This window comes from Nyctereutes procyonoides, unplaced genomic scaffold, assembly GCF_905146905.1.
Source record: "Nyctereutes procyonoides isolate TBG_1078 unplaced genomic scaffold, NYPRO_anot_genome, whole genome shotgun sequence".
Lineage (NCBI taxonomy): Eukaryota > Metazoa > Chordata > Mammalia > Carnivora > Canidae > Nyctereutes > Nyctereutes procyonoides.
Genome location: NW_026575040.1, coordinates 2,629,006 through 2,644,995, shown reverse-complemented (window position 1 = coordinate 2,644,995; position 15,990 = coordinate 2,629,006). Strand labels below are relative to the sequence as shown.

Sequence of the window (15,990 nt, the reverse complement as noted above, 5' to 3'; positions counted from 1 at the left end):
AACTTTGTTTCCATTGCTTTAAGAAACTGCTGAAGGATTTGAAGGAGTGATAGGACCCACTCAGTTTGCAGTTCTGCAAGTGCGAGTGGGTGACGGCTTAGGGGGATGAGCTGAGGAGGGAGCCAAGAACAGCTCCAGCCAATGTGGCAACCGCGAATCACATGCAGCTATTACGATTTAAAATTTCGGATCTAGAGATCCCTGGGTGGCTCAGCGGTTTGGCGCCCGCCTTTGGCCCAGGGCATGATCCTGGAGTCCCAGGATCGAGTCCCACATCGGGCTGCCTGCGTGGAGCCTGCTTCTCCCTCTGCCTGTGTCTCTGCCTCTTTCTGTGTCTCTCATAAATAAATAAAATCTTTAAAATAAAATACAATTTCGGATCTCAGTTGCACTAACCCCGACAAGAGCCCCATAGCTCTATGTGGCTCAGGGCTACCCTATCCTATGGCACAGACAGAGAACATTCCCATCACAGCAGAAGGCTCTATCGGACAACACTGGCCTCTCATGTGGTGAGATCCAGCAGGAGGTTCCTGCAAAAGCCCCGGCAGGAAGCGGTGTTGACAACTTTGGGCAGACAGTGCCCCAGTAATGGAGAGAAGGAGTGAGACCCAAGAGGTATTTACGCCGTAGAATCCTGAGAACCCAGCTGGTGGGGAATGACAGAGAGAGACCTCCAGGATTCCCAGCTTCTGGCTGGGGTGAGAGAAGAGGGGCAGCGTGTGCACAGGGAATGACAGGCCTCATTTGGGCATATGCGGGTGCTGTGGGAGGGGGCCTCTGGGTGGACACTCACAGCGGGTGACTGGGCGTCCAGGATGGAAGCTCCGGGTCCATATCTCATAGATTCCAGTCCACCTGGATCTATGACTCACCTGTGTCCACCAGGGTCCTCCTTCTCTGCCAGGTCTGGAAACAGAGACAAATGGGGCTCAGCCCCTGCCTTCAGAGGCCCACAGTTGGCTGGAATTTGGCTTAGACCATGGACCAGCCAGAAGCCACGGCTTCCTGTGGCCAGAGCCGTGGCATAGTGAGAATGGAAGTAAGAGGCAAAAACAACGAGCAAGACAGGAGCTGTCAATTCCTGAGTCCTGACCCCCAGCCATCCTGATGAATGCACGGAATAAATTTGTCGAGTGACCCAGGGGTGCTCTTCACCCTTCCCCTCACCTTAACCTTAGCCACATCCTGTGTTTCCCTGAGATCCTCTCCTCAGGATAGGATTGCTATGAAACTAAAACAGAGACGGCCGACCTCAACATGCAGCACAGAGGTTAAGGCATAGCAGGTGCTCCATAAATTTTAACCATAAGGATTATTACTTGCAAGTTCCATAAAACCAATGCAGGAAAGGCCCAAAGCAGAGTCTTCACAAAGCTCTCGTGCCGGTTAGCATTCTTACTTGTGAACACTAACTGATTCAGCAAATCTTGTTCTGAATACATGCGTGCCCGTCCCAGTGCTAGGAACTAGAGATAAGAAGAGAAGCAGAGGCTACCTCGACCTTGAAGCTCACAGTCCAAAGGGGAGGCAGCATGAAGGGTGCCTTAGAGGAGGGCAGTATGGGGCCTGTGGGAACTCAGAGCGGAGCAGTGTGGTGACAGCTGAGCAGGGTATAGAATGATGAGCAGGAGCTGGCCAGAGAATGCAGGGTGAGGCATGAGTTTCAAGAAAAGGGATAAACCTAAGGAGAAAGATGATGAGGGTGGGGCTGGGGGGCGTCATGGGGGCAAACAGATCCAGAGAGATGAGCAAGAGCTCCTGCTGATGCCTTTGGGTACTAAGCCAAGGAGTTTGGGTTTTAGCCTGAAATCTCTGGGAAGCACTGAGGGATTTTAAAAAGCGAAGCAGTCAATATGCACTCCAGAACGGATAAAATGAAAAATATTAAAAATATTCCATGGTAGTGAGCAAGCTGGTGGGCATGCCTATTGGTTCAAGTACTCTGAAAAATTTTTCTGTAGAATCTACTAGCATCGGACATATGTCTAGTCTATGACCTAGCATGTCTACTCATGGGTCTATACACGACAGAAATACATACAAAAACATGTGCAAGGAGCTCCTGGGTGGTTTAGCCGGTTAAGCACCTGACTTTAGCTCACGTTGTGATCTCAGGGTCCAGGAATGGAGCTCCAAGATGAGCTCCCTGCTCAGCGGGGAATCTACTTCTGCCTCTGCCCCTCCCCTCTCTTGTGTGTGTCCTCTTTCTCTCTCTCAAATAAATGAAATCTTAAAAAAAAAAAAAAGAAAAAAAAGAAAAAAAAGGAGAGAAAAGCTTTCTCTTAAAGAAAACAAAACAAGGGCAGCCCTGGTGGCCCAGCAGTTTAGCACCGCCTTCGCCTTCAGCCCCCCGTGTGACCCAGATTCCTGGGATGGAGTCCCACATCTGGCTTCCCGCATGGAGCCCGCTTCTCTGCCTCTCTCTCTCTCTGTCTCCCTCTGTGTTTCATGAATAAATAAAATCTTTTAAAAAGTGGCTGAAATGTTAAATTTATATTTTATAGCTGACCCATAAGAAAGTGAAAACAAATTCATAGAGCCTCGGTGACTTGGCGGTTAAGTGCCTGCCTTTGGCCCAGGGTGTGATCCTGGGGTCCCGGGATTGAGTCCCACATCAGGCTACCTACAGGGAACCTGCTTCTCCCTCTGCCAATGTTTCTGCCTCTCTCTGTGTGTCTTTCAAAAATAAATAAATAAAATTTAAAAAAATTCATAGAGCCCTACAATATAGGGTGTACTTTGATTTAGGGTGTACTTTAATGTAAACTTCAGGCTTTAGTTATTACTAATGTTTCAATATTCATACACCAGTTGCAACAAGTGATACAAATGTGAGTATCAACCCCATGAAAGTGTGCATGGGGGTAGGGAATATGTGGCAGTTTTCTGTACTTTCCACTCAATTTTTCTTTTTATTTTTCTTTTTTCCACTTGATTTTTCTATAAAGCTAAGACTATTGTTAAAAATAAAATCTGGGGGCAGCTCGGGTGGCTCAGCGGTTTAGCACCTCCTTCAGCCCAGGGCGTGATCCTGGATACCCGGGATCGAGTCCTGCATCGGGTTTCCTGCATGGGGCCTGCTTCTCCCTCTACCTGTCTCTCTGCCTCTCTCTCTTTCTCTCATGAATAAATAAATAAATAAAATATTTTTAAAAAATCAAATCAAATCAAATCTGGGGGTTCCTTGGTGGCTCAGTCGGTTAGGCATCTGCCTTCAGCTCAGGTCATGATCCCAGGGTCCTAGATGCAGCCAGTCTCTGGACTCTCTGCTAAGCGGGGAGCCTGCTTCTCCTTCCCCTCTGCCTCTCCCCCTGCTGGTGTGCTCTTCCTCTCTCTTTCTATCTCAAATAAATACAATCTTTTAAATAATAAATAAAAAATAAAATCTGTTAATTAACAAAATATCCGTGACCAAAAAAAGAGTACACACAGCATGATTTCATTTATAGAAAGAACAAAAACAGACCCAAGTAATGTACACTATTAGAAGTTGGGGTTGTAGTTACCCTTGGGTAACTAGGGGTTACCCAAGGGGGTTCTAGGGTGCTGGTCATGTTCTTTCTCTTGATCTGAGGGTTGGTTATGTGGCTTTGTTAAATCTATAAAAATTCAAGTTGTACGTGACAGCTGTGCTTTTCTGCATGGTTCTTATCATTGAATAAACGTTTTAAGATTTTTATTAAAAATAAAAAGATAAGTAGAAGTTCAAAAACTTTATGTAGATACTCCATCCTCAAGGAAGAGGAGCAGATGTCCCCTCTCCATAGGTGTGGGCCATTCACAGTGACTTCTTCCAAGGAGCACAGTATGGTAAGGAGTGGAAAGAATGACTCACCACGAAGAAACTTGACAAACACTACTTCAACAGGTTGATTAAGGCCAACATCAACCATCCTGAGTCAGGCTGACAATGTCTAGCCTTGACTTGATGTGACTAAGATGGCACTTTACTTGTATGGTCTTACTGCCAATAACCCATAACCCCAGCCTCAACGTAAGAGAAGCAGACAGTTTCCAGTACTGGGCCTCCTGTGGAATACCAGGCCAGTATTCCTGAAAACTGTCAAGGTCATCAAAAACAAAGATAGTCAGAAACGTCACAGCCAAGGGGAGCTTAACGACACATGGTCACTCAGTATAATGTGGTGTCTTCCTCGATGGGATCCTGGAACAGGAGAGGACATCAGGCTAAAACTAAGGAGATTGAATAAAGCACGACTTTAGTTCATCAAGGAGTGAGAGCCAGAGAGGGGGAGAGGGAGAGGGAGATGGGGTGAGGGAGGGAGGAAGGCAGGGAGGGAGGAAGGCAGGGAGGGAGGTGGGGAGGGAGACGCAGGCAGACCACGAGCGGTGTTCCATAAAACTCAGCCTCGGCTCACCCCTGATCTTTTTATTGCGTGAGCGGAACCTAGTAGAGACACAGACAGAAGACTGTCATCCTTTCTCTCAGCCGCGGTCCTCAAACCTGCTCGGCGGCTCCTCCAGACTCCCCAGCCCTGGCCTTGACTGCGGCCCAGATTGAGCACACAGCTTTCTCTTTTTCAGGAATGAGAGCGCCCAACCCGGTCTAAATCTAAATTTGCTCCTCACATCCAATCTAGGGCGTGTTCTCAGCCTTCTGGGGACCCGACCGGACTCCACGGGGAGGGAAGTCTGCTCTGCTTCTGTGCTCCTTCCTCCCCGGCTCCCCACCTTGCAGGCCTCTCCACCTGGATGGGTGCAGGGGGAGGGTGCTGGAGGAGACACCAATCTCTATCCGGCTGGTGCTGTGTATCTTCTCCCTGGGTGAAGGGTGCCCTTACAGGGGATCCCTGGGTGGCGCAGGGGTTTGGCACCTGCCTTTAACCCGGGTCGTGATCTTGGAGACCCGGGATCGAATCCCATGTCGGGCTCTCTGCATGGAGCCTGCTTCTCCCTCTGTCTGTGTCTCTGCCTCTCTGTCTCTCTCTCTCTGTGACTATCATGAATAAATAAATAAAATCTTAAAAAAAAAAAGGGTGCCCTTACGGAGCAGGTGTTCCCCTGCGGGCTTTTCATCAAGTGCCTTAGGGTCCCCGCTGTCCTGCACATCACAGAGTTCCTAAGTGGCTCCTGGACTCTGGCTGACCTCCTGCCCCCCCAGCTCACCCCCACCCTGTGGCTTCGAGGGTCTCCTCTCCTCTGCAGTGAGCCCCCACACGCGCAGCTTGGGTCCAGTGCCTTCAGGATGCCTACCTGGCTCTCGGGAGACTCATATCCTCGTATTGCACCCCACTCTGTCATGCAGGCTGCCCTCTGCTGCCCCCACCATCACAGCTGCTCCCCCCCAGTCCAGGGATACATTTCAAGCAGGTATGCAGCGTGCTGGTCCAGAGGACAGTCGTCGTCTTCTTCTTCTTCTTCTTCTTCTTCTTCTTCTTCTTCTTCTTTTTAAAGATCTTATTTATTTATTCATGGGAGACACACAAAGAGAGAGGCAGAGACACTGGCCAAGGTTGAAGCAGGCTCCATGCAGGGAGCCCGACGTGGTACTCGAACCTGGGGCTCCAGGATCATGCCCTGAGCCGAAAGCAGGTGCTCACTCTCCAAGCCACCCAGCGTCCCTCTAATTCCATCGCTAAACAGAATCATTTAGCAGTAAGTTGTAGAAATTGTGGCACCTCACCCCTGAATGCTCAACATTAGTCTCCTAGGATTTCCTACAATATCCTTCCACATAATTGCGGTGCTATGTTCATGACTAAGAAAATTCACATTAGGGGCACCTGGAGGCCCAGTCTGCCTTCTGCCCCCACTTGCCCCCCACAGTCAGCAGGGAGTCTGCTTCTCCCTCTCCCTCCGCCCCTCTCCCCACTTGTGAACTTGCGAGCTTGCTCTCAAATAAATAAAATCTTTAAAAAAAGAAAACTCACATTAATTTCATAATATTTCTAATCTCCTGTCCATGCTCATGTACCTCCAATTGTCCCAAAAATGTCTTTTGTAACTTTAAGAAGTTTTTAGGTCCAGGGTCCAATGAAATTTTACATATAGCATTTGGTTGTTTTGTCTCTTCACTCTTCAACCTAGAAAAGGACCTTTTTTTATTTTTTTAAGATTTTATTTATTTATTCATAGACACAGAGAGAGAGGCAGAGACACAGGCAGAGGGAGAAGCAGGCTCCATGCAGGGAGCCCGATGTGGGACTCCATCCCAGGTCTCCAGGATCACACCCCAGGCTGAAGGCGACGCCAAACTGCTGTGCCAGCAGGGCTGCCATAGAAAAGGACCTTTTAAAAAAAATTAAATTGACTGTTTTGAAGAATTCAAGCCCGTTTCCACGAGGAACAGCCCATAGCATGGATATTCTTCACTTGATTTTAAGTTTCTTATCATCTCTTACCAGGATAGAGGAGGGCAAAGGAGTTGCACTTTAGAATGCAGAGTCCTTATTGTCTCTTGTTTTTATTTATTTTTTTAAAAAGATTTTATGTATTTATTCATGAGAGACACACATACACAGAGAGGCAGAGACACAGGCAGAGGGAGAGCAGGCTCCCCGCAGGGAGCCAGATGTGGGGCTCCATCTCGGGACCCCAGGATCAGGCCCCGAGCCGGAGGCAGACGCTCAACTGCTGAGCCACCCAGGAGTCCCTGTCTCTTGTTTTAGATTAAGGACTTGGGCTGAAATTCAGAGATGGCCAGAACATGCCCATTCCCTACCTGGTTTTGCAGGGTGTTGGAGGGGTGCTACAGAGCATGCTTCCCAAGAGGAGCACATCCGCCTGGACAGAGGAGGGTCCCTTCTCATGGGTGCAGTGAGAAAGCAACCTGGAACAACCCAGGAGACTTGTTTTCAGCACCTTGTCCTGCCCTTGAGAGAAATAAGTAGGCTGATCCTGGATCCTGAGAAGAGCTGGATGTTCTTCCCTAGCAACATGGCATCTCTTCCTGAAGACCTGCCCTGGGTAGTAGATGGAGCCAAGAGAACATGGCCCAAGGCCAAGGGCTGAGCCTTCCAGCGTCATTTGGTAACTTTGATATCAGGTGGCCAGGATGGCTGAGCCAATCTGAGAGAGGGTGGTATTTATAAAAGGCCTCCTCCCCCGGGGGCCAGAAGCCCTGTACCAGCCTCCACAATCCTACTGATCTCAAGCTCCTACCTGTACAGGTACGTTTCTTGAGCTCATTTTCCAGTCCCTGGAAACTCTACCATATATCCAGGGAACAGTGGAGATGGAGGAATGAAAGGACCTGAGGTTAGGTGTAGGAGGCCTGAGTTCAAGGCCTCCCTGCTCAGCTCCAGACCTCAGTTTCTCCATTTTGAAATTAGTGGCTTGGACTGGGCTATCTCTAAGGGCCCTTGGTGTGATTCAAATGGAGAAATGGGAGGGATCCCCACCTGGACGAGGGTAGCCGTGGCTCTGGCTGCAGCCCAACCTCAGGCTCTGAGATTATGAGGGGATAGGGACTCACCCTCAGAGGAGGTGCTCTTCTGGGGTGTGGTAAAGAATGCCTCGGGCAAGGGGCATCACCAGTCATTTGCATCGGCCTGGGATGTTGGCCCCCTCCGTGTTGCTGGGGGGGGGCAGCTCCCTGTACCCTGGGTAGAAGGAGGTATTGGCAGGAAGCCAGTATTGACAGGGACTGCTTGGCATGATGTCCAGCATGACCTTGAGCTGGGGCCTGGTAAGGGGGCTTCCCTGTTTTCTAGTGTCAGTTGCCTCCACTCCAGACTGAGAACTGGAACCTGAGGTGATGGGCAGAGGGGAGGGTCAAAGTTAGAAGTGCAAACCCTCAGGTTGGGAATTTTGAGGCTCCTTTCCAGTCCTGAGATTCTGTGATGCTCTAACGGTGAGCTCCGGGCACACAGGACCCAGGGCGGATGTATCTTAGTCTTTCTGACGTCCAGCGTGGAGCCAAGCACTGAACAGGTACCAGTGTGGATTGACTGAGTGAGTGAATGAATGAATGATTGGCTGCATCTTGACACTTGGCTTGGCTCCTCCTTCTTCTTCCCCAGTAGTTGATACAGATGGCATTGTCCCAGATGGCCACAGAGCTTCTCCTGGCCTCCACCATCTTCTGCTTGGTACTCTGGGCGGTCAAGGCCTGGCAGCCTCGGCTTGCCAAAGGCCTGAAGAGTCCACCGGGGCCCTGGGGCTGGCCCCTGCTCGGGAACGTGCTGACCTTGGGCAAGAGCCCCCACCTGGCGCTGTCCAGGCTGAGCCAGCGTTATGGGGACGTGCTGCAGATCCGCATCGGCTCCACCCCCGTGCTGGTGCTCAGTGGCCTGGACACCATCCGGCAGGCCCTGGTGCGCCAGGGGGATGATTTCAAGGGCCGACCCGACCTCTACAGCTTCTCTCTGATTACCGACGGCCAAAGCATGTCCTTCAGCCCAGACTCCGGACCAGTGTGGGCTGCGCGCAGGCGCCTGGCCCAGAACGCGCTCAACACCTTCTCCATTGCCTCCGACCCGGCTTCCTCGTGCTCTTGCTACCTGGAAGAGCATGTGAGCAAGGAGGCCGAGGCCCTTCTCAGCAGGCTGCAGGAGCAGATGGCAGAGGTCGGGCGCTTTGATCCCTACAGCCAAGTGCTGCTGTCAGTGGCCAATGTCATTGGTGCAATGTGCTTTGGGCACCACTTCTCTCAGAGAAGTGAGGAAATGCTCCCCCTTCTAATGAACTCCAGTGATTTTGTGGAGACCGTCTCCTCCGGGAACCCGGTGGACTTTTTCCCCATTCTCCAATATATACCCAACTCAGCCCTGCTGAGATTCAAGAACTTCAACCAGACGTTCGTGCAGTCCCTGCAGAAAATTGTCCAGGAACACTATCAAGACTTTGATGAGGTGAGCCCAGGGTGCTGGTGGTGAGGGGGTACTCTGCAGAGCCTGGGTGTGGCCCCTCTCACCCAGCTTTGAGGTACACACATGGCTGATGTGCTGCCAAGGCCTAGGAAGGCTCTGGAACATCTGGGACCATTCCCTCTCCCTCCTGGGACTCAGATTCCTGATCCAATTGCCTCCGTCTTGGGGTTGCTCAAAGTCCCAGAGATATTTGGCTGTGAATGGGGCCCTGGCAAAGTCTGACAATGTGGGGGGCTGTTATCATGAGAAGGCTTTTGTTCTGCAGGAACCTGAGCCCTGACAGGGGCTAATCCATAGCTCAGGTGACACTTGGCTTCCAGTACTCTCCACAAGCTCTTCCTTTGAAATTGGACCCCTGGGGTTATTGGGAGGGAAGGTATCCAGGCTGCTACCAGCTCCTCCTGTAAGCCCAACCTACTGCCTGGAATCCAGGTGGCAGTGCCATATAGGGTACCGCAAGGTCCAACCTGGAAGTGCCATGGTGGCCGTAAGCTTGTGTCCCCACAGCGCAGTGTCCAGGACATCACAGGCGCCCTCTTGAAGCACAATGAGAAGAGCTCCAGGGCTAGTGGTGGCCACATCCCCCAAGAGAAGATCGTCAACATTATCAACGACATTTTTGGGGCCGGTAGGAACCAGACCCACGTCCCTTCCATCCATCCATGCCTGTTGTTCAACCACAGACTTGTCCGGCCCCTGAGTCCATCAGATAATTTGCCAACTATACACCAGATAGTGCAGGACACAGACATCTGGCCCATGTTCAGGGTTCTGAGTCCAGGTCATGCCAACAATTCCCAGTGGAAATTCAACTAAGTCCCTCTCTGTTCTGGGCCTCAGTTTCCCCACATGAACAATAAGGGGTTCTCATGTAATTCTGGCAGCTAATTATAAAACTAGGAGACCCAGTCTCTACTCTCCGGAAAATCATGGGGGGTGGAGGATGTACTTGGAAGGAGACAGAGAAAGCAATGCTTGGTACGTAAGTGCTGGATGCTTAGTAAATGTTGGTTTCTTGTTCTTGCCTTCCCCCTTCCTCACCTTGCATCATGCTGCCTAGGATTTGACACTGTCACAACGGCCATTTCCTGGAGTCTTATGTACCTTGTGGCAAACCCTGAGATACAGAGAAAGATCCAGAAGGAGTTGGGTATGCGGTAGAGATGCACAAGCTAAGAGAAGCTTGGGATCCCCAGGTTCTTTGTTCAATGACATATAGCTGTTGTGTGCCTACCATGTGTAAGACCTGGGCATACACTGGTGCCCACCCTTGCCTAGAACATGCTGGGGGTAGGGTGGTTACTGGGCCTTAGATATATAACAGACAGTACTATGTAATAGGGGACTTAGATACCATGGAGCAGTTGGGGCAGCCCTAAGCCCTGTTTGGTCTTCTGTGTTCTGCAGACACGGTGATTGGCAGGGCACGGCAGCCTCGCCTCTCTGACAGGCCCCAGCTGCCCTTAATGGAGGCCTTCATCCTGGAGATCTTCCGACACACCTCCTTTGTCCCCTTCACCATCCCCCACAGGTAAGGCCTGCTTCTTCTGCCTTGCCACCTTTGTAGCCTTCACCATGTTTCTTCCTCCCGTCTTCTAAGCCCTGGATCTGGCTCAGACCTTGGCCTCTCACTTCTGGCCACGTCACCAAGTTCTCCTCAGCCTCTAGGCTGCCGACAACCAATCCAACCATGATCAAACTACCCAGCTTTCAGGAGAAAGTCACACTCCTGATCTCAGCTCTCATTCACCTCTGGTCACATTCCTTTCCTGTAAGTACTCTCAATCCACCCGGGCTGGCCTCGCTGTACCTCCCCAGCATGATGCGGTCAACCTCCAATTTTGCTTATGCTGGACCTTCTGCCTGGAATGCCTTTTAACCTCTTCTCCCACCACCTGAATCTTACCCTTGCCCAAGGTCAATCCTGACACAAACTTCCCCTTCACTAGCAGGCTTTCTTGACTCATCCAGCTGGCATAGCTTCATTCTCTGATATATTGTAGGACTTTCAGCCATTTGTCCTTCATTATGTCCTGGGATTTTTTTTTAAATATTTATTTATTTAGGATAGACAGAGAGAGAGTGAGAGAGAGAGAGAGAGAGAGAGGCAGAGACACAGGAGGAGGGAGAAGCAGGCTCCATGCCGAAGCCCGACGCGGGACTCGATCCCTGGACTCCAGGTTCATGCCCCGGGCCAAAGGCAGGCGCCAAACCACTGAGCCACCCAGGGATCCCCTGTCCTGGGATTTTTTTTACATTTTTTTAAATTTTTATTTATTTATGATAGAGAGCGAGAGAGAGGCAGAGACACAGGCAGAGGGAGAAGCAGGCTCCATGCACCGGGAGCCTGATGTGGGACTCGATCCCGGGTCTCCAGGATCGCGCCCTGGGCCAAAGGCAGGTGCTAAACTGCTGCGCCACCCAGGGATCCCCTGTCCTGGGATTTTAACAACATCAAGAGACTTAGTGAACATTTACTCTTACCCGTATGTTGGTCTATTTATTCCCAGAGTAGAAGGTCTGACTCCTCAGTCAGGCTGGGAACTACCCAGGGATAGTCCAGACTGCCAGTTTCTTGGCTTCAGAGGATGGCCAAGTGCACAGCTGGACACAAACAAAGGTTTAGTGAACACTTGCTGAAGTTGAAGAACAGAAGCTGAGGAAGAGGAAGGATAGTTTCACCCCTTCTGTGCTCCTGATAGTCCCTCCCAGTGTAGGACACGGAGACTGTGGGGGCAAGCTATTGGGGTGGAAGAAAGAGCAAGTAGATCCCAGAGACACACCCCAGTGTTCCTGCCCTGAGCCTGACAGAACCCTCTTCCCTCCTCAGCACAACAAAGGACACGACACTAAAAGGCTTCTACATCCCCAAGGAACGCTGTGTCTTTGTAAACCAGTGGCAGGTCAATCATGACCAGTGAGTATACCTACCCCACTGAAAAATAGATGAGGCTCAGCAGTCAAGAAGGCTATTTGTCCCCCTGGGAACTAGGTATAATACAGGAATGGGGCTTCAATGGCTATATATATAGTATGTTCTTTTTAAAAAAAAATATTTTGCTTATTTATTTGAGAGAAAGCATGAGAGAGAGAGAGATCACAAGCAAGGAGAGGTAGAGAGAGAAGCAGACTCCTCGCTGATGTGGGCTCAATCTCAGGACCCTGGGATCATGACCTGAGCTGCAGGCAGGTGCCCTATGTAATGTGTTCTAAGTAACAAAATTGAGGTCCATATTTCTCAAACATTAGTGTACGTAGGAAATGACCAGAGGTTGGTTAGGTTAGGGTGCCTATCCCCTAAGATTCCACTTCGGTAGGTAAAGTGGAACATCTCAGGTGATTGTGATGTCAATGGTCTACCGACCTCTCTTTGGAAAATCCCACTCTAGCCTACAGGTAGGGGGACCATATAATTTACCATCCAAATTGAGGTACTTCTGAGGAAAAGGGATGCTGTCAACAGCTATTCCAAAACAATAAAGCATAAACCAGGAGGTACAGCTGATACCCCTTGTGTTCAGTAGGATGGAGATAATGTTTTCCTTCTTTTTTTTTTAAGATTTATTTATTTATTCATGAGAGACACACAGAGAGAGGCAGAGACACAAGCAGAGGGAGAAGCAGGCTCCCCACAGGGAGCCTGATGTGGGACTCGATCTCAGATCCTGTGATCATGCCCCGAGCCAAAGGCAGACACCCAACCGCTGAGCCACCAGGCATCCCATGTTTTCCTTCTCTTAATTTCTTTTAGTTGAACCATTATTTCTTTAAAATAACAATATGATAAAGCACCATTAACAGGGTCATTTTAGAGACAGCTTTGTAAAAGAAATAAGTTTGAAAGTATATCTCGGTTCCTCTCTCCACTCTCTTCTCATTACTCTTGATCTATTCTAACCCTTGTGCTATCAACAGAAGTCTTGCCCAGGCTTTTCCTCCTAGGGTCTCCCTAGCCCAGAAATCCCATCTCCTCTGTTCCTCTTGCAGACAGGTGTGGGGGGATCCATTTGCATTCCGGCCAGAGCGATTCCTCACTGCAGATGGCACCGCCATCAACAAGACCTTGAGTGAGAAGGTGATGCTCTTTGGCATGGGCAAGCGCCGGTGCATAGGAGAGGTCCTGGCCAAGTGGGAGATCTTCCTCTTCCTAGCCATCTTACTGCAGCAGCTGGAGTTCAGCGTGCCAGCAGGTGTGAAAGTAGACCTAACCCCCATCTATGGGCTGACCATGAAGCACACCCGCTGTGAGCATGTCCAGGCACGGCCACGCTTCTCCATCAAGTGAAGGCACCAGCATGCCAAGGCAGAGGGAGGGGAAGGATCACCCATGGGGCCTCAGCCCTTGTTTTTTTTCCTTCTTCTTAAATAAAAGTTTCATTGAGGTATAATACACACACCATACACCTCGTCTTCTTAATGTATACAATCCAATTGCTTTTAGTCTATTCACAGATCTTTGGGGGTTCCTGGCCCCAGTTTCAATATGGGGGTCCCTCCTCCCCACAAAACCAAACAGTTCTCAGACTCCAACAGGGTGTCCAAGAATTCAACTCGATTCTGACACCATCTACCAAGAGATAGCAAGCTTACACTTCACAGGTTAAGGGCTCAAACCTACAAGACTGCCCCCCACCCCTGACTTCAGTTGCCAGTCACAAGCCCCAAGCTGTTATCACCTGCGCTTCTGACCAATCAACTTCAGATTGGAGGTTCCAACGACCTCCTTCTTACGTTCTTTAATTTGCTAGAGTGGCTCACCGAACTCAAGGAAACACTTTTGTTTACCAGTTTATTAAAGGATATGACAAATGATATGAGTCAACAGCCAGATAAAGAGATACACAGGGCGAAACATGGGGAAGAAGGCACAGAGCTTCCGTGCTTCTCCAAGCACATCACTCTTGCCATTCTCCATGTGTTCACCAACCTGGAAGCTCTCAATCCCAATCCTTTTGGGATTTTATGGAGGCTTCATTGCATACTCAGGACTGTCTTTGGCCATTGGCTGATTGATCCTCCAGACCTTTACCCCTCCTTGGAAGTCAGGGAGAAGGACTGATCTAACATTCTAATCACATGGTTGGATCTCCTGGCAACCAGTTCCCACCCTTGAGTGCAGTTCAAAAGTTATCTATGTGAATATAACAAAAGACACTTTCATTAATCTCAACACCTAGGGAATTCCAAGGGTTTGGGGAGCAATGAGCCAGGATCTGTGGACAAAGACCAAATATATATGAGAAATATATTTTGGTCATCCGAGTGACCAAACCTACATTTCTTATAAATCACAATATCACAATAGAGTTGTACTACCACACCGTCACCAATTTGAGAACCTTCTCATAAAAAAAAAAGAACCTTCTCATCAACTGGAAAAGCAATCCCATTCCTGTTAGCAGTCCCTCCCCATTTCCCCTAACTCACCTCCATGTCCCACTGGTTCTAGGCAACTACTAATCTACTTTTTGTCTCTATAGATTTGCCTACTGTGGACATTTCAAACAAATGCAATTATATAACTAGTGGTCTTTTGTTACCAGCTTCTTCACTTAGTGTAATGTTTTCAAGGTTCATCTATGTTGCAGTGTACATCAGTAAGCCCGGGTTTCTTGAGTTGTAAGAGTAGGTCCAGGTTTGTTTCCTCAATCATCGATGGGCACATTATTCACTGCTTTCTTTTCTCTCCTTTCCTGCTTGACCCAAGTCTTTGAACACTTGAGGGGAACATGAAGGAAGGGACCAACCCTTGTGGGCCAAATCCCAATGGCTAGAGAATCCATCATGTCCCATCCTCAAAACATCTGACTTCTCACAAGGCCTTGATTTCTTCATGCACAGTGAAGGGAGGATAAGCTCCCCAGAAGCATTTGGGTTACCTGCAAAAGGCCCAGATCTCACCAAAGGACATTATCAAAAGAATGAAAACATAAGCCACAGAATAGGAGAAAATATTTGCAAATCATATATCTGATAATGGATTAATATCCAGAATATACAAAGAAAGCCTACAAATTGACAATAAGAAAACAACTCAATTAAAAAATGGGTCAAAGACTTGAACAGACTTCTCTAAAGAAGATATGCAAGAGGACAACAAGTACATGAAATGTTGCCAAACATCATTAGTTATTAGGGAAATGCAAGTCAAAACCACAGTGAGATACCACTTCATACATGCTAGAATGGTTATAATAATAATTTAAAATCTAGATGGCTATAAATATAACTTGTTATATATATATATACGTATATATATATATATATATATAATTTAAAGATTTTATTTATTTATTCATGAGAGACACACACAGAGAGAGGCAGGGACCCAGGCAGAGGGAGAAGCAGGCTCCATGCAGGGAGCCCAACGTGGGACTCGATCCTGGGTCTCTCAGATCGCGCCCTGGGCTGAAGGCGGTGCTAAACCTCTGAGCCACCCGGGCTGCCCAATACCCCACTTCCATTAAGGACAGATCACCCAGATGGAAAATCAATAAGGAAGCATTGGCTTTCAATGACATGGCAGACTAGATGGATTTAACAGATATATAAAGAACATTCCATCTAAAAGCAAGAGAATGTACATTCTTCTCAACTATACATAGAGTATATATTTTAAAAGATTTTATTTATTTTTTTAAAAATATTTTATTTAAAAAATATTTTATTTATTTACTCATGAGACACACACACAAAGAGGCAAAGACACAGGCAGAGGGAGAAGTAGGCTCCATGCAGGGAGCCCAACGTGGGACTCGATCCCATGTCTCCAGGATCACGCCCTGAGATTAAGGCAGCGCTAAACAGCTGAGCCACCTGGGCTGCCCAGAATATTCTTTTTTAAAAAAGATTTTATTTATTTAAGAGAGAGAGAGCATGAGTAGGGGGAAGGGTAGAGGGAGAGGGACATGCAGAGTCCCTACTGAGCAAGGAGCCTGACTTGGGGTGCCCTCCCAGAACCCCAAGATCATAACCTGAGCTGAAGTCATATGCTTAACCATCTGAACCACCCAGGTACCCCAGAATACTCTATGATAGACCACATGGTTGGCACAAACGAGTCTTTTTTTTTTTTTCAAACGAGTCTTAATAAACTTGAAAAGACTGAACTCATATGAAGCGTGTTTTCACAATGGTATGAATCTAGAAATTAACA

The 15,990-nt window shown here is 48.7% G+C and overlaps 1 protein-coding gene across 6 annotated transcripts; it reads left to right on the top strand.

Annotated features, from left to right (window-relative positions):
• The first annotated feature begins 7,022 nt into the window (after positions 1-7,022).
• On the top strand, positions 7,023-13,227 carry LOC129506143 (cytochrome P450 1A2). Of its 6 annotated transcripts, none has more exons than XM_055319604.1 (8): positions 7,078-7,133; positions 7,836-7,896; positions 7,986-8,816; positions 9,342-9,462; positions 9,895-9,984; positions 10,242-10,365; positions 11,665-11,751; positions 12,822-13,227. In XM_055319604.1, exons 3-8 carry the CDS (start codon positions 7,998-8,000, stop codon positions 13,117-13,119), a joined length of 1,539 nt encoding a protein of 512 aa, XP_055175579.1. In that variant the 5' UTR covers positions 7,078-7,133; positions 7,836-7,896; positions 7,986-7,997; the 3' UTR covers positions 13,120-13,227. The 6 variants fall into 6 exon arrangements, with proteins under 6 accessions (XP_055175577.1, XP_055175579.1, XP_055175578.1 ...); XM_055319603.1 differs by having other exon boundaries at positions 9,327-9,462; XM_055319599.1 differs by having other exon boundaries at positions 9,267-9,462.
• The last annotated feature ends 2,763 nt before the right edge of the window (positions 13,228-15,990 follow it).